This window comes from Poecilia latipinna, unplaced genomic scaffold (genome assembly GCF_001443285.1).
Source record: "Poecilia latipinna isolate Pla-1442-1.1 unplaced genomic scaffold, P_latipinna-1.0 Scaffold3104, whole genome shotgun sequence".
Classification (NCBI taxonomy): domain Eukaryota; kingdom Metazoa; phylum Chordata; class Actinopteri; order Cyprinodontiformes; family Poeciliidae; genus Poecilia; species Poecilia latipinna.
In genome coordinates, this window is record NW_015115720.1 from 40,429 (window position 1) to 59,638 (window position 19,210).

At 40.7% G+C, this 19,210-nt stretch overlaps 1 protein-coding gene across 1 annotated transcript; it reads right to left on the reverse strand.

Moving 5' to 3' along the window:
* Positions 1-12,932: 12,932 nt before the first annotated feature.
* On the reverse strand, positions 12,933-19,182 carry LOC106940138 (rho-related GTP-binding protein RhoU-like). Its single transcript, XM_015022781.1, has 2 exons — positions 18,241-19,182; positions 12,933-14,874 (listed from the first exon to the last, which is right to left on the reverse strand). The coding sequence occupies exons 1-2, from the start codon at positions 18,352-18,354 to the stop codon at positions 14,419-14,421; spliced, it is 570 nt and encodes a 189-aa protein (XP_014878267.1). The 5' UTR covers positions 18,355-19,182; the 3' UTR covers positions 12,933-14,418.
* Between the last annotated feature and the right edge of the window lie 28 nt (positions 19,183-19,210).

A 19,210-nucleotide genomic window follows, 5' to 3' on the forward strand; every position in this document is an offset into this window, starting at 1 on the left:
GCAGCTAAAACAACTTTTTGGTGAATTAAATCAGTGTGGCGGCGTATGTAATTTGATTCCTTCCTCAGTCAAACCAAAAGTAAGAATTTATTTTATTAAACCCCTTCCATTTTCATCCTTGTTATGCGTTTCTTCCCTCTTTCTTTCTCTCTTTCTCTCTCTGTCTGCCTAGTTGAATTTTGGAGGAGTTTCCAGAAATTGCAGCTTCTTCACTCCGCTCTCTTCCTGTGTCTCCAGGTTTCCTCCCAGATACCGAAAGTTTTAGCAAAGACTTCGCTGTTGCAAACCTCGTAAATGCGACCATTCCCCCGTGTGATCTATTCAGTCTTCTGTCAAGTACCTGTAAGTCAACTAGGGTGTCTAAAACTTAAAAAGTTAAATATAGAGCCATGTCGACGAGTCCAAAAGCACGGGAAACATTTGCTATGAGGATGGCACACAACAGTACCGGGGTCGTTTTCCTAAAGCTGGAATTGTGATTTAATTGAGATACAAAGGGAAGAAAATCCACAAACGGAGAGTTACTTACATTCTCCATTTCCAAACAAAGCCTATTTTAAAATTAAGGAGGAAAGTAAGTTACATTTTAAATACTGACAATGTATCATCTCTGATTTCACTGTAAATGTAGGAGATAAGAGGTGACAACAACACAGCTGAAATAGGAGAAACCAGAACCTTCGGCACTGAAAACAGGCCAGAAAAATCACAAGGAAAAAACCTGACCTGAGTCAGCAGAGTTCCCAATACGAAACCGGTTTGTTTCGTTTGCAATTATGGACTTTTATTCCTGAAGCACAATTATTTTCTAAGTCAGTCTCTAAAGATGTTGATCTATCTTTGTGTTTCCTGGCAGCTGTGAAATGTCACTGCATCAAACTGAGAGGATTTTATTTTAAATTAGTGCAATGAAGCAATAACGACGTGTGCACACACACTCACTCTTCTTTCCGTGAGTTTTATTTGTTATCATTTGCTCCTCGGAATAGAAATGGTTAAAAAAAAACAAAAAAAAACAAAAAAAAAAACAGAGATGTGAAAACAACAAATACATTTACATTATACATTTTAACAGTTTTAACAATATTACATATAAATATAAAAATATATCTCCATCCTTTTTTTACCCAGACAAATTAAGTGGAAATGGGGGAGGGCGGAGAACGGACCTGGAAAACTACTCTGGTTCCTGGAAAAATTTCCTGCAGTCAAACCTGTGCTTGTTATTAGTGACATCCCAGCATCAGCGGCTGCATCAGGGCACACTGACCCACTCTGCGCTGCATGCATACAAGAGAGCCATTCATTGTGATTGACATATAGAGGCTTTGGGCCACATAAGGCATTCTAAACAGCTAACATGTTACCTTAAATGCTCACGTGCAATTTTTGGATTTTGCATTGTAGAACAAAAACTGCTTTAGTGCTTCATTATCCCCCCCCCCGCCCCCAACAGCTAGATCTAGAGGAACAAATCACAGATTTTACTGTTTCCCGTTGTTCACGTTGACCTTTTTGTGTGACGGTGGGATTCAGAAATCATCGAACACACAAGTGGCAAGTGGTTTAAAAATGACTTTGCTAAAGCAAGCTTAAATATAACCATCATTCCACTTGACGTTTTCCCTTTATTAATAGTTAGGAAACAATGCGAACAAAGCCATATCTGCGGAGTCCCATATATCTGGTGGGCTCAGATATTCCAGAGGGATATTTTTCATTCAGCCAAGCAGCGTTTCGCTGGACGGTGAGTGCTTAGAGTCAATAAAACCCTGCAGCAGGTTTTTGTTCTCAATCTTCTCGAATCAAAAGCGGCTTTACCGTTGACACACACCAGACGTCATGACCCTCTCCCAAACATGTCCAAACGCTCTCCCTGCTTTCAGCAGCTGAGCTCTTCCTGATGTTTTGTTTGGCCGACACTCTGCAGGCCAACAAAGAGAAGAATCAGCTGTCCACAATGAAAAGGAAACAGACAAAAAACACCTAAGTGGAGAGCATCAAAGCCGTTTTCCGAACTCAATAGGGGAGCTCGGATTGGCCGGTTTGGCTTGGCGAGCTTTCAGCGAAGCGCTTCCAGGAAAAGCTCTGGCCAAACAGAGAAACAAAAAGCGAATGGATGACTCGGATCCACGTTGACATCACAAAGAAAGTTTGCTTTTATAAACGCTGCTGAATAAGGCGACTGAATGGGTTCACAATGTTGACTTGTGGACGGGAACGGATGAGTATTGGGCAGAGAGGAACCGTGGAAAGAAAAGAAATCTGCGACAGCATGAAAGTTACTTTATTTAAAAAGTGAGGAGAAAATGAACCGAGACAGCATCCCCGTTAAAAATGACTGAATCTGGAAGGTGTTATAGTTTTCCACATTTTGGAACGTTACGGCCTTACTCCAAAATGTAAAATTAATTTCTTTACAATAAATTACACACAAACACCAATCACGCAAAACGACCGATGAAGCTCAAATTGATCAGCTTCCACTGATCGTCCCTGAAATGTCTCTGCAGCTTAAATGGAGTCCGCTTGTGGTAAACTCAGTCGATTGGACTTGATATGGAAAGAAACACATCTTTTTATAGAAGAAGGTTAAAGGTCAAACACCAAGCATGAAATCAAAGGAATTGTCCATTGATCTCTGAGACAGGATTGTGTTGAGGCAGAAACCTGGTGAAGGATTCAGAAGCGGCTGCTCCTTAAAGGCTCATGATGACCAGTGTGGAGTTTGCCAAAAGGTATGAACGGTCAATTTTGTACATTTTGGTGTGAATGCTGGGTGTCATGCTTGGAGGAAACCGTGTCACACTTTGACAAAAAAATATATATATATATATATATATATATATATATATATATATATATATATGTCACTTTTAGTATTCAATCTTATTTATCTCATATTTTTTAAGTTAGGCATTTAAAAAGAACAACTTTTTTTCCTCCCTTGTCTCTCTTGACAATTATCCAAACAATTCCTGTTTTGTTGTCACATTCTGGATTCAGACTCTCCGTCTGGACAATGTCTGGGGTCAAGGCCCCCCCTGCAGGGCCCCCCTCTTAGGTCACATCCTGTCCGAAGGGGGGAGGGCGAGGGGAGAGCTGCTCCTACCATGGGAGGTAGGAGGGTAGAGGTCAGAGTTTAGGGCCGCTTTCTCAGGTTTCAAAGCTTGCCAGGAGGCTGAGGTCACAAGGTCGCTGTGGGTAGTTTAGCTCCGTAGTTACGGCCACCGTCTTGTGGATGGCAGTAATGGCTTCCGCAATTAGGCAGTAAAAAATGGAAGCGTTTATATCCTTTTGTGGAGGCAAGGTGGCTGTTGAGGGTTATTTCTGCACTCAGGGGGAGGAGGGGGGGCTCCTTACCTGCTGTGGATGCAGCACAAACGCTCAAACAGCAAATTTTTTTTTGTTTTGTTTTGTTTTTTTGTTGAGTTGTCTCTGTTTGATTACTGGCCACCGAGGGCACAGCTGCATTTTGACTTGAGTGAACAAACTCAGCATGAGCTCACTGTCCAATAACAAACCTCAGGAAAACACGCAGTGCGTGCGCGTTAATGCGGTGATGGCCGTCAAGGAGGGTGGATTGGTAAATAATCTGGAGATTTGATAAAGGCTTTACACAATTCTTATGAAATATGACCCATGAACACATGAATTGTGTTCATGGGTTTGAACACAATTCAAAACCCATGAATGATTGTGTTATGAAACCAAAAGGTGGGGGATGGACAAAGAAGAAAAAAAAGACAACGGTCATGCTACTGGCCAGCGACTGATGAATGAAGCATTGTTTTTTTTTTTCATGTGGCATGGGGAAAATGAATGCAGATATTCATACGTGGGATAAGGGAAACCTCTGGAGAAGCAGACTTGGAGCGTGGGTGTGAAAGGACACAAAAGAGGACTTGGCCGGGAATAAGGAGGAGAAACCAAAGAACATTTTAACAAAATGTGCCAAAGAAAGAACAACAAACCCCCGAAAGTGCGTCAAACATGCAAGCTGAATCCTGCTGTTTCCCAACGAGCTGTAAAATTAAACCGGTACAGAGACACGGAGCACTTTCTGCAGGTGTTATCTCAGTTTCTGATAAGGAGCTTTGCACAGCAATGCAAGGTGGAAAAAACAAAACAAAACAAACAAAAAATTATTTTTTTTGGTTGCGTCAAGAGCGCTTGCATAACTGGTGTTGGACCTGCCAACAGCTGGCTCGCTCCAAGTGTTCGGCAATAAAGCCTTCGGGGGTCCGGGTCCAGATTTCATGTGTGTGTCAGTAAGTACATTAGAGCCGAGGAGAGAACAGAGTGTCCCCGACCACGAGAGGTTCTGGTTCCAGTCAGGATGAAGCTCCTCGGGCAGAGGAGTAAGAGAGCATGTGTGCTGACCAGGTGCCAAAAATAAAGACATCACAGTCTCGTTTATAGGCCACTTAGTCACTGCAAACAGTTTAGCGCTAATGATGCTGCAGCGTAATGGGTTGCAGCCTCAGAAAGACAAACTTTCAGTCTGAGATAAACGCCGTGTGTCAGCGGTCACACGGTGGAAGACGGAGAAACGAGCCTGGAAACGGATCCCAAAATAACACTTTTCAACACCTACAATCCGGATCCTAATTTGAAAATAAATAAATAAATAAAATACTTTATAGGATATTATTTCTGGTTTGCAATAACTGCCTTTTTTGATAAGAAAAAATTGGTTGAAATCCTAAAAACACGTCCTTGGCGCTTGTCATGGTTGGCATGGTAACAAGCTAACACTGGAAGCCGTGGAAGCAATCAGCTTGCTTTTTCAGACATGTGCTGGTAGATGCAGAGGAATTGCGTGTCAGAAACTAATGAAGATGAATATATATTCTCATTTACTGTTTTTATTTATTTATTTATCTATTTATTTATTCATTTATTTGTCCAGAAAGCATTTGTAATGTTGTTAAAAGACTTTTGCAGACCTTGCAAAAATGTTTCTTCTCTTCGGGACCAGTAATTGCCATTTTATGCAATAGATAAACATAGGGTAGAGCATGACTGTGAAGTGAAAGGAGAATAAATTCGTCAAGAGAGCTGATGCTGCGGTGAAAAACAGAACAGTGAAAAAGATTTGTCTATAAATCTTCAAAGAAAACCTTTAATTGCAGAGGAAGGTGCTACTTTTCACACATCTATTTGGAAGAATGGCGTCCTATTTATACACTTCACGATTAGACGCCACTTTGTCCTCGCTGTGTGGTTTTTTTATGTGATAAAGTGTGGAAAAACTTCTAAGTGGTGTTAATTCTTTAGCAACTCAAAGAAGCAAAAAAGGTGAATTTCATTAATAGACGCAGCTTAAATAATTACTTTCCCAACTATTGACCATCGGCTCTCCATACGTTGTCGTTCCTAAATCACAGCTTGAGGTCTTTTGTTGCTCGAAAATCTTCACTGATCTGCTCCGTTTTCCTTTGAGGGGAACTTTTACTGCTGCTCTTTAAAATTTATGACCACAAAGCTCACTCTGGCCTCCATGTGTAGATCCACATTATCTATGTTTACTTGGAAACAAGAAACACTTTGGCCAAAAGGTTCTGTTGAGCTGGTTAAGCTACTAATGAGTCACAGAGGAAGGTAAATAATCAGCTTCCAACTTTGAAATAATCAATGACTACCAAGCCTGCGGATAGGTTTGTTGCAATTTGTTCCTTTTACGGATCAAACTGAGCCTTTGTTTTTGATCAAATCAGGTCTACTTGAACATTTTGAAATGCTCATTGTGAAAAGGAATCTTTTCAGTTATCGAAGGTTTCACAAATCTTTATAAATCAGTAAACATGAAGTCTATGTAAAGGGGAAGCAAACCACAATAAAACACCAAACACCACTAAATCATATATAAGCTTTCCAGTTCATAAACGCACGTCCTGCATGCTTATCCGTTCCACATGAGGGATCAAAACCCCAGAGAAGAAACGGCAGCCAAATGAACTGATGAGGGATGACATGAGCAGAAGCGTGGTGCAAGGGTGAAAGCAAGAGACACAGAAGAACAAGGGGGAGGGAAAATATTCACCCATGTCCCAGACTGAACGAGAACACAACGCCAGTGAGCCGTCTCTACTCAGAGAACAATGCATGAATCTGGAGGCCAATCAGATAACATCAGCTGAGTGGGCCGCGGCTGTAAGCCACCGTCACTGACATCAGCGGCTCAGTTGGATCCAAACAGGGAATTTGATCAACCGAGAAAAACCCCGGGCAAAAGCCGTTTCTCTTGGAGATCAAAACCTTATCGAATCACACTCTTAAGTCTGCGTTCCAGTTTCGACTGTGGTATCGCTTGCCGCTGGTAGGGGAACTCATATGCCCCAGATACAATTTGGCATCAAGCAGAGAACATAAGAGCAGGGCAGGCAACTTGAAACGCTCCGGGAACAGCAGATGTTGTCCTTATCAAGAGGCATGCAGCATCTGGCTGGTGTCTGAACTACAAAGAGCATAAATCTGCAATGTGCGCCTGTGAACCCCAACGACTGCAGCATCGACCGACGATCCGACGTGACTGAAGTCGATTATTAACCGCAGACTTTAATGGTAAAGATGTTTTTGTTGTGTAGCGAAGCTGCAGACAGGGAACAGATCACAAGGACCTGAGATTGGTTTGAAGCTGCCACATAAATAGTGCTTGAAAAACCGGGCCTCAATGTGTTTGGTAGATGACGTCTTCAAGAATCTGTTAAATCAGCCAGCTCGAGTTGCTCAAAGATCGTCAGAGGTGGGTTACAGTGTTTTGTTAAAACCACAGGAGTTTTAACAAAAGACCAAATCTTGTGTTTGAAAACATGAAACATAAAAACATCTCAATCATACTTTCTAATTGTTTGAAGACATCGTCATGTCAATAAATGTGGACCAAATAAAAAGACTTTGGTGAAATGTTTTTTTGTAGCACAACTTCGAAAGCAGGAAATGGCATTCTGGGAAAATAAAAGCAAAACAAACTAATGTGTCTAGTTCTAGGGGGAAGAAATGCATCATGGTCTTTGACAAACGACAAAAGAGAAATCCTACAACAGCTAAAAACAGACTCTACTCCCTTTTTGTAACTTGAATGATGAACGGCCTGCATTTGAGCAGCGCTTCATAAAATTCAGACATTTTCTACTACATTCAGTCATTGACCCATTCATACACACATTCACACACTGTTAGTGGCGAACCAGCAGGCCCACTGACCACCACCAGCAGGCAAGGCAAGTGAAGTGAAGTGTCTCGCTCAAAGTCACGATGACTGATAAAGACAACGAAGGGTCTTCAAACTGGCGACCCACCAGTTACAGGATGAACCCCTAAGCCACGAGCCTTTATTGGTCTCTGGCATCAAGCTCAGGAAATGTTGCCCCACTTCTCAATTTTTGCTGTGAGATGTTTGAAAAGTTTCTCGTTCAGCCCGTTTCTGGCCACCTCACGATCCAGCGTCCTGCAACTTTTACATGTGCGTCTGATCCCAGCAGAGACTCGTCCAAATGTTGTAGGACATCGGCCCTGGAGGACTGAAGTTTGACACTGGTGCCCGACAGCGAGATCTTACTGGCATATTTAAGAATTAATAAGCTTTTCTTTCCTGGGAATGAGGTGTTCATAATACCAGAAGACCTGATTTTCTTTAGAGAGCCAATCTTTCCCCTTTGCAAATCGAGAAAACTAAACTCCTACCATCTCTTTTTGATGATACAAACAGGTACTTTTACATCAACTTTTCTTCTTTCTTTTTTTTTTTTCTTTTTTTTTTTTTTTTAGGGATGTCGGGAAAACAGATTTGCTTCACGCAGAAAGACACATGTTCTTTTAGAGCACAGGACAGATGTTTAAGAGGCAGAGACGGGGCCTCTTTATAGCAGAGTGGTTCAAAGAGGCCCCGATGACCCCGGGACACAGAGACTCAATTAGCTTCCCATAATGAGACCGCACAGCGGGGGGTGTTTGCATAAGCTTATTAAAACATAATCCCACTTGCACTGCCATACTGTAACATGCCAGACAGGCGACCCCCTGTTAGCTGTTAGCTAACAACATGTTGGTGACTTTGGTCCATGGAAAGACTCTAGTTTTTTTTAAATAAATACATAGGCTGAAATTTTATCCAACTCTGGAAGCTGTGGAAACAAACTCAATCAAAATTCTTTGTAGAATTTAAATTTACTTTGTGGGTATAGTTTTTTCATCTTAATTATTTATTTCATTGACCGTACTTGCTGTACGGTCGTTGAATTTCTATGGCAATGGACAATTTCTGCGTGCAACACAAATGTCAAACTTTGATGCCGACAACACAAGCGTTCCAAAACGCAGATGGAAAAACAAGTGCAACAGGCTCTAATTATTTTATTTTAATAGAAAATAATGGACCCACTACAGATTTTGAAGAGTGCTGCGAATCCTTGCAAGTGACAGGAGTAAACTCTGTGAACGAAAAGCCGTGATCTTTGACTCTTCAGAAAACGGCAATGAAATCCGATCTACAGGGAGGAAGAAATCACTTCCAAAGTTCAGTGACATGTGAAAACAATTAACCGCAAACACTGCGCCTACATCTGATAGCAGTCAGCTAAAGGGCGTTTATCATCTCACTATGTTATTGTTCATACAGTATGTGGAAGTGCATAAGCAACACACTTCCAAAGACCTTTTGGGGACCTGTATTAGTGCTGCTTTTTGAGTTTAAAGAACAATTTAAATGTGGGTTGTGGTTTAATTATGGTACCAAGATTATTATTATTATTATTATTTTTTTTTTTTTCACATTTTCCAGCAATGATATTTGGCCTTTGAAAATGTACCTCTATCTCAATTTTGTAATAAATGTAATATTCATGCCACTTCTGTATCTGATGTTACAGAAGCTTGTTCCTGTGTCTCCACAATGTCGTGTCCATTTAGCACACAGAACAGGCCCTGTTTTTCTCCTGGTGTTATTCGACTTTAACAGCATGAATAAAAACATGTCTGGGATATTATTTGAGTCTGATACTTGTGATGGAGATCCATAATTGACTTTACACAACGACACACTTAAATTTAAGCCTGAATTAAGTGTAAGACTTCTCCCTCACATGGATTACACTTGTTTGGTTGGCCTTGACGTAACGCCTGTGTTACTGGGATGTAATTTCACATTATGTCACACAACCTCCTCCTCCCAGACCAACGTGAACTGCTCTCCCGTCTCCTGTTTCTCATGCAGCTGTTTGATAACCACACAGAAACTCGGCCCTTGAGACCTTTCGTCCCCCTCAACACTCCAGAGCAAGTCGGTGACGTAAGTCGCCACCACGGGGTTATAAAAGAGAAACTGACGTCTTAAACATATTTCTGCGAGGCAGATTTGAGTCGAGAATAATGAATTCTGCTCCGTCTGTGTGGATGTATTTTAATCAGGACCTCAGACGTATTGCATCACATTACAAGAGCTCGGGCAGCGCTTAATCCGTGAGACAATGTACAAGGTGGACCACGGTCCGCCGGTTGGATCCCTTCCCGACCCGCAGGCCTGCTTAATATGTTTAATGTTCATCTGTAATCCTGGCCCCCAGGGTTGAGCTCAAGTCATTGCTCTGGTAATTACCCAAGGTGTACCAGAAAGAGCCGTCATCGGCTTCGAGACGTCAAAACCGACTGCAGCGGCGCGCTTTCATGTGGAGTCAAAGTTCACTTGTTACCTAAATGTTTCCCAGAAGTTACGCAACCGAGTGTTTGTAGGCCCGCAAGGTTCAACGACTACTTGAGATTTTGCAGCTGACGGAGGCTTCACCCGGCTTGGGTTGTGGTGCCATCTTAGTTTTACGTATTTTACTTTGTATGACAGAGTAAAAAAAAAAAAAAAAAAAAACTTTTATGTCTCGGGAATAAGTTTAGGTGTTCAGACAAAGCAAACAGAAAGAAGTCAAATGAATAATGTGTAAATCTGAAACATTTTTCTCAATGTTTCTTTTTGACATTTTTGACCTTGGGTCAGATTTGACACAACAATGACCTTTGACCCAAACTCCATCACTTGCCTCTATGGCTGACTGATGGAGATTTTTTATTTTTTATTTTTGCAGACAATAACCTTCCAGCAGACAGGCAGGAATTACAGTCGATCACAGAAGCCGTGAAGTTAAACCACAGGATGCTTCACAGATGGGAGCTTCGTCAAGACACAACAATGGGGGCTTCTTGCTAAAATATTGCTGGAAAGTGGAGCCATCCAGACTATAATAATTAAACCACTTGGCACTCCTCCTACCTTAGTTTCATCCACTTTGAAGCTGGACAAGGTACTCATCTGCAGCCCGCCAGACAAAAGCTCTCTTTTGGTTGTCTAACCTATTATTTGGACTTATAAACAGGAGCAAGAGCCGACTGTCATTCTCTGAAAATTGTTGTATATTGTGGTGGAGACACACAGCTATGAAAAGAAGAAAAGGTCTATTTTAGGGAGTCGTAATCATCTGAATCGGCGTAGTTACAGGTCTTGATGCCACCAAAATACCTAAGGTTGAATCTTTGAAGTCAGATAAGTTTGATCAAATGTAAATTTATATTTTTCACTTGCACACTGCACTGTTGTGATTTTAGCAGCAATAGTGAACAGCATTATTCTTTCTGTGCCTCAGATCGATTTTCATTGACCAGTGATTGTGAATTATGGATGTGTCCACTTTTGCAGCTTTTTAATGTCTTTGTTAAAATGCGTAATCTTGACCAAACTACCAAAGACTTATTGTCGGGAATGAGTCACAGATCAGTTCCCAACACTTATCTGAGATTGAAAGTACAGCTTTCCACTGCTGCGAAAAGGTCGATTTGGACATAAGTTGTACTCAAATACTATCAAAGCAAGCAGAGCTCAAGCGACGCCCCGGACGAAATCAAACGATGCCAAAAAAAATCAAAATGATACCAAATTAGATCGTGCAAATCTTAAAAGGTGTTCTCTCACCCCGCCGTTCTCCCCAATGACCATGAACTTTCCTGACTTTGAGAGATTAGCTTATTGTTTTGAGCCTTTATTTTGGATAAATGTCGTGTTCATGATGTCTAAAAATGTTGATGCTGTACAGAAGATTTGGAGATTTGCCCTTGAACTCATGTTCTCATATTTGTGAAATCAAAGTTGTGATGGAACCGTTTAACTGGAGAGGAAAAAGACATTATGCCGTTATGAGAAAATGCAACATTTTTTTTATAATTTATTTGTTATTCGTTTCATATTTGATACTGTCATTCACTCTTTTATTTCATTTGCAAGGTCTGGATCTCTCTGGACACTTAATTGAATAAAAGATATATCCCGATATTGTTGAAAAGGTTGAGTTGAAGGGATTATTGTTAAAGATGTGCTCTCAACATGAACTAAATCAACACTGCGAAGAAACCATGGGATATATTTCAGAAAAAATGTGGTAATGTAATAAAAAGGCTTTACAGAAAAGTGAGTTACTTTAGACTTAACATGTAAGATTATAATTACATAATTTAATAATAATGATAGGCCGCTATCTAAATTGAATTGAAACTCTTGTTTCCTGAAAATGAGTCCCACTCCACTTCTGATCCATCGGTTAAAGACAAATGGGACTCGGTCGTCCATCAAACATTAGAAACACAACAGAGATGATCACTGGCTACAGGAGCTGTCATGGCGACCGCTGGAGGATAATATTAGGACCCGTTGCCGCCACAGTTCCCATGTTCCTGGCAGGCTCCGCTCCGACCAGCAGCTGACGTCCAGGAAAACTCTGCCAACTTGCACTTTCAGATTGTACAATGACCTTTGACCCAAAGCTACTCCCAAACACAAAGAAAGAACACGTTATTACTATTTTACATCATTGAGGATGAATGCTGCTTTGAGTTGTGTTTTCTGTCCAGGGCAGCAGCTAATCTCATTGTTTTTCTCTTGCGTAATAAAACTGTACTGTATGCTAAATAGTTTTGTCATAACTTAGCGCAGGTGACAATCACTTTGTTTTTGATGTGATTTCAAAGTTATCTGGGTTACTAGATTGAAATAAACCACATTCTCAGCACGGATGTAAATCGGCAAGACCAAAAATAATCCAGATGTCTTTGTGCTACACGGCTTTACAAACACAGTAAATCCAGGTCAGGCAGGAATGCAGTGAGGCTTCTAAGGTTAAAGTTGAAGCCTGGGAGGCTGTTTGTTGAAATGGGTCCAGTGTTGGCGCCAGCTGGATTTAAAGTTATTTTGTTTGTTTGTTGTCCAACGGGGAGGAGAGAGACTGTAATCCAGTAAAATGCAAGGAACACAATATAAAAGCAGCACAGAATGCCCCAGCTTAATGAAAAACTAGGCTCTTACACCTCATGTCATTTTCTTTTTATTTAACCAGGATGTCACCGCCGAGATCAAGAATTTCTTCTGGCAAAACAATCAACAACACTACTCAGTGGATGTCTTCCATTTTTTGGGATTACAGCAGAGCGTTGGGATAAATACATGTTTCAGGTGTGTGCTGGTGGTATCTGAAGCGTTACCATTAATCTATAAAAAAAATAAAATGTGTATATTCACTCGCCTTTTCCAGCAAAAAAAAAAAAAAAAAAAAAAAAAAAATTAAAATCACGCGCTAGTGTTGTTCTGATTAGCACACGCAGTTCATCTCACTCATGTTTGTCAGACAAGATGTTGATATTTACCCGCCGAGGTTTTTAGTCTCATTTCTACATAATTTATTAGCTTACCTTTACACACACGTTTCAAACATAACGTGACCTTGAGCAGGTTCTGCACCGCATGTTGCCACGGCAACCTTAAAACATCGGAATAAACATCTATTCATTTAACCTTCTTCAAACATTTGCTTTAGCAGAGAGCAATACGCCCACCCATCAACTCCTGCGAGGACACTTCCAATAGAGAAGCAAAAAAGAAAGAAAACCTAACAAGGTGATATATTTCACATTTTATTTAGTTCCGCTCATCCAGCTTTAACCTCTCTAGTATCAGACAGGAGCTCATTCCATTTAGTACCATTGAGAGTCGTACAGTACGGCCTGCGAATGAGTCACTTGCTGTATACATCCACACAGATTTATCACGATGGCATTACACACATGGCAAATATTTTCTATGCAACATTCTCATAGATGTAAGGTTTTCGTGTGCCGAGGTCGTTCAGTTGTCGTTTTTAGCCTGGAGGGAACAGATAAATAGACACAACAGATCGGATGGGCTTCTGAAAAATAAGAAGCGAACCAAGAATCAGTCTCTTTGGTCATTTTTACCTCATTTATTCGGTTCCGAAAGAGGAAGCAGCTTCACGCTGATCTTTCTGAGATTTAGCTTACAATGAAAACACGCAGTGATCTTCTAACTTGGACTCGCTTTGCAGCGAACATGACTCCGTTCTTGAAACTGCATCCAACGACTGGTCTCCAGACCACGGCATGGCCGGATATCGGTCATCTTTGTGAATTGTATGCAAGTGCAAATTACCTATAAATTTCTGCAGTTGTGTAGTAACAGGAACGAAATACATTAAAAAAAAAAAAAAGCTTGATAAACTTTTTCAGCCAGTTTACAGAACTGAAGCTTTCAAAGATCTAAAATGAGTCTCATCTTTTGCACCATGTTGCCTGGATAACCGTCACTGGTTAGATTTTAAATAAGTTTGTAATTTTGATTTCTTGAGGCATTAACGTACAAAGTTTACACTACAGATCTCTTAAAAAAAAGACATTATGTCTGCATCAACATCTTAAATTATAACTGTTAAATTTGTAGTATAAAATGAATTAAAAAAAATCTGTCATTTTTTATAAAATGTATTAATAAGTTTGATTGTAATCGGAAACATATTAGCCATCTGGAAATTTGAAGGAAAACAACAAACTGACTTGTTTGTGATTTACCAGACTAAATAACTGCATTATTTTTTTTACTTGGTTCCATTATCTAAACAGTTCACATTGACCCATTTAACTTCTTGTTTTATGGTCATTTGGAAATCATCCGGTAAGAAGCCATGGTGTCTGAAACAGGGTGGACAACGCATAAAAACACAAATAATCTCACAAAAAAGGATCTAAATTAAAGAAAAAAAAATAAAATGAGGAGCATAATTATCATCGCCAGCTTATCATTAGCTTCCCTCCAAGTCACATTTCTTTGAATAAGTCCAGTATACAAAATCCATGTGATGTTGGCACTGTTACTTTTGGTTGACTTCTGGTTTTTTTTAGTTTTTGGGGTTTTTTTTCCTCGGCGAAATGAAACCATCTGCAACCTACAGAGTTCAGCTCAGCACCGTCCGCTCCGTCCATTCGGATCGTCCTTACATTCAACAGTCTCTCTCTAGAAACCACAGCAGATCCAGTTTCGTGTCAGTTCCACAAAAAAAAAAAAAAGAAAAAAAAATCCTCCATCACTCGCCCTTCCTACTGGACGCACACGTACTTCTTCCACCACGACTTGGACAGCATCTTCATTTTATCGGCGGTGCTGCGGACCTTCCTCTCCCGGCGCGCCCTCCTGTCGGAGTGCCGCAGCCCCACAGAGATCGCCGCGTCGAACACCTCCTTCAGGTTCTTCTGAGTCAGCGCCGAGCACTCCACGTACGTGACGGCGCCCATTTTTTCTGCGAGCGCTCTGGCGTCCTCTTCCGCCACGGGCCTCTCTCTCCGCCTCGCCAGCTCGATCAGCACCTTGACGTCCTGCCGCAGGTCGCACTGCGTGCCTACCAGGAGGATCGGGGTGAGGGGGCAGCGGCGGCGGATTTCGGGGACCCACTTCTCCCACACGTTCTGGAATGAAGCGGGGCTGACCACGCTGAAGCAGAGCAGCAGGGCGTCGGTGCGACTGTAGCAGAAGTGGCGGAGTTTGTCAAACTCATCCTGTCGGACACAAGAGAAAGAGGAAATGAGGAATGTTTGGGGGCGTGACGAGATCTCAACGTGAAATAAAAATATTTCTCGTCAGAGCAAGAAGTCCACATGTGCGATAAACATGCATTTTAGTCTGGTGAAATGAATCTAAGCTTTTGTATGCTCTTATTTTGAAGAAAGAAAGGAAGTAGTTCTTGCTAGCATAACTAGCTAATCGTAAACCGCTAAGGAAGCTAACGTTAGCATTTGCTTTAGTAATTTTCGAAAGAATATGTACTGTTTTGGAACTTTTTTTTTTTTTTTAAACTGAGATTTATTAAAAACAGAAACTCATGAAACATTCTCTCCATTTGTACAAATAAAAACCACGGCGTTAGATTGAGAAAACTAATTTACGGACCAGTCAGACATAGACTGACTAAACCGATGACATATTCATAACACCTTAATTTGTGAAACTAAAAAGATTCACCACTTTTATATTATTTGTCCGACAGCATTTTGGGTTCTTACTGTGACAAAGTGAAGGAAAAGGCACATAACATTTGCAAACGGTGTTAAAGAGCGGTCACCACAGGCTAACCAGGAACCGCTACCGGGGCTAAAGCTAGCATTTGCTGTGCAGCTGCCAATTGTGGTCGGACTAAAAGTCTATTTCCGTTTTTAAACGCGCTTATGGTTAAAATGTAACTAATTCCACAGTGACGCTGCATCAAACCCTCTCATCTGCAAACACACAGAATTTCAGGGTTTTTTTGTTACTATAAGTGCTAATTTTCTTTAAAGATTTTATATAAAAAATATATTTGAAAGGGTTAGTTAAAAGTTTACAGAGAGAATTAAAATACCTATGACTGAAGTTTTTTGTCGCCCCTATTCTGACCACACACAGTACAGAAAAGAAGGAATTGTGCCAATGGCTGTGCTATAACAGACTGTCTGAACAGTGTTTATAATGTGGTAATTTACAGTACAGACAAGTCGTACCCATTCATTTAACACATCTGCAGTAAATCTCTTACATTAACACATTGGAGCCACTCCGCTTTGACAGACACGGCCCTCCCACAGCCTTGAGCTGGCAGATTAAAGTTGGCAGAAACCTGAAGCAAAACCGCTTCCTCCTTCGGGGTTTAACCCTCGCCTTCCCTGGACTAACGCTCGGACCTCTAAAGTCTAAAAACGCACTCTCTCCGATCTGAAAATCTCAGCATTTCAAAGCTGAACAGAGTGAAGCAGCAAACAAGCAAGACGTGGTAAAGATGTGGGTCAATCTGCACAAACATCTACGTCACAGAGTGTGGAGCAGCTATGATCATCACCCTGGCTCTCCCTTTCATCTCTGTTCTTTCTGGCACATTCTCCCCTATTGCATCAGTTCAGCAACTGTCGGGACGATTTTAATCTAGCAGTGTTTGCCCAAGCTTGTCCGCATTGGTGTGAAGTGGTAACACGGAGTACAGCTTGCACCGAGCCGTGAGGTTTTACACATATTTGGGGTTTGTCGAAAGGCGCTGTTCCAAAAGTCAAAACCCTTTATGATGCGGGATAGAACCGAGGGCGCCTTTGTGGCTTTTTTTTTTTGAATGTCAAACATGCTGCTTCCACAGCAGGGTGCTGCACTACTGAGCTGGATTATAAAGTAACCCCCTAGCATCCGCCATGAGAATAATACTGGATTAACACATAAATAATGAATACATTTACCTGGCAAATCGTTTCCCTATTGTGTCCGTTAGAGAAACGGACAACTGCAATAAATACATGACAAACACTGCTCTTGTTTACAGAAAATGGCGAAAGTTAAATTTGAGTGTTGGTAGAAATCCACCAAGATGACATCTTTGCTACACGTGAATATGATTTAAAACGGCAAATCCTGACACGTGAAAGCTGGAAAAGGCAAAAACTCTCTCAGATTGAGCTTAATCCATTAAGACTAAATGCAGCGTGCACTGTCAGACCAGATGCTCTGTTTACATGCCAAAGCTTTGACCCGTTTGATCAGTTTCAGATCACTTGTATGTAGAGTCAAAATATCACAAAGATTTGAGGTGAAGCTTTGAAATTTGGAGATTAAAAATGTATTCCAATATTCACACCTAGTTTACGAGATTAAAACAAAGTGGGATGAAAATTTCACAGTACTCTTTTGGAGACTAAAAATTCTCCATTTGTGGTTCAATGTAGGTTTCACATTAGACATTAAAGAATCTCTAAAACCCATGTTTGACCAAGGCTCAGAAATCTAGGAAATTTGTATAAAATTTATTTTTTTTAAAAAACTTGTACAATGTGCAGCTAATTAAAGGGAGAAATATGTCAACATTGTTCCTCAACAGAAATGTTAAATATAGTTAGGGGAAAATATAGTTTAGCGTAATCTTGACTTAAACAACCATATTTGAAGAACTTCTCAGTATATCTATGCTATTCCCCAGTCACATGCAAACAGTGAACAGCTTATTGATAGCAAGGCCACGCCCTCCTACATATACTGTGCACTCCTGCATCCCATGTTTAGGTCAGTTCTGGAATCACTGAAACCACGTATTATGAGCCCAAACAAAGGACTAATTATTATTTTTTGTAAATGAAAAAAAAAAAAAAGCTTAAATTTCCAGCCAATACCCATTAAGGCCAATCATTCCCATTGAACCTTTCTTGCTTGGAATATTTCTAAAACGGCGCGTTTTTACTCGAGTATCTTTGGGAAACGAGTGTTTTCCTCAAATTCTGATATCGTGAACTTTCATTTGAAGTTCACTACTTTTGATTTTGAACGAGATGTAATGAAATGCAGTCTAGAAGATTTCTTATAGAACTGAAATAGCGAGGTGTGTAACGCATACAAACTTCTGCCATTAGATGGTGACAGTTAGCCAGTCGCTGTATTCTGATATTACGCACTAACCATTATAATTTTGTCTCTTACCCTGTCGATGTTTCACTTCTTTTCCCAAGTCGCACAGTTTCGTGGACGTGGAGCACTTTTTTCAGTGCTAACGTAAGAAAGTGTCGTCAGCCTGAATGATGAAAAGTCAGCTAACTGGGTCAATGAAACAACTCAAACAAGAAGTGCTTCCTCTCATACTTCAAAATAAGAGCTGCTTACTTCACGACATGGTGTCAAGTGCCTTAACTAAAGTTAATATTAATAGCTTAAGTGGTTGGAGCAACTAAGCGATGATTTGCAAAACAAACTGTAGTGTTTCAGATGATAAGAACGTTCTTTTGTTTTAATCAAGGGAGACAAAGATACATCAAATGGAAACAGCTAACCAATATGTTATTCATTGGTAGCACTTAAACGCTTGTGGGGTTATGCCTTATGAAAGATGATGCCATATGCACCTGTGGGTGAACAGTTCTCACCTGTCCTGCAGTGTCACACAGCTGTAGTCTCACTGGGCTCCCGTCCACCTGAACCACAGCTGTAGACAGAAAGACACAAACGTCAAAATGTAAAGCTAAAGACGCACAATGCATACAGAATTACAACCTTAAATGCAGTAAGGGTTTGTTCTAGGGTCAATAATATTGAGTTCAAATTTCTTGACAGTATCTGGTGATATTTATTGGAAGATTGATGAAAGCAGCTGTATTTATAATGTAATCAGCCTTTCTGGCAATATATCTGGTAACCCGTACAGTTAGAGGTCTGTAATGCAAACATACACATGATTATTGCACTTGGGAAGAAGAACTGTAATCCTAAACAGTACAGCACATGCATGTGATCATATTTTCAAATAGATTTATATGGGGATAGTCCAACGGAAGCCAAAAGTAGGGAAAATTATTTGCACAACAGAGCGAACAACCCCAGTGAGCCTTGTTCTTTGCAGTAGCCTCTCTACGGTACACTAACTTAGGGTGAGTACAAAAAACAACAAAGTAGATTTTGCTTATCCAGTAACTCTCTCTTTAAATAGGCCTAATTTTCAGATTTGGGGAAAAAAAAAAAAAAAAAAAGAAGTGGGTGAGTCACCTCACAGCCAGTTTCATTACAGGATCTTTTTGTTCTTTTCAGCCGACTGAACACAAAGCAAAGCAGCGGGCACATGGAAACGTTTCCAGCACGCCTGCAGTATGTGTGGTCGGTCATGCCACTTGATCAAAACAAAAAAAAAAAGGTTTTGCTGAAACATTTAATGCACCGGGGCAGCTATCCAGCTATCGCAGCTTTCACAGAAGTGAAGAGAAAACAGTTGGCAGACATGAAAGAAGGAAAACGAGGGAGGGAGTCCCACTGGGTAATCATTTCCTAATATCCAACACATGATACTCTTGATTTTCTGGAGAAAAAAAAAAAAACTCCCCCTCGTCAGCCTCTTGCGCTGCG

Excerpts from the sequence above, each read along its gene's own strand:
- LOC106940138 (XM_015022781.1), bottom strand. The coding sequence starts at position 18,354 with ATGCATTGTGCGTCTTTAGCTTTACATTTTGACGTTTGTGTCTTTCTG. Across the intron at positions 14,875-18,240 it reads TGTGTGACACTGCAGGACAG|GATGAGTTTGACAAACTCCG; the intron begins GTGAGAACTGTT and ends TGTGTCCGACAG.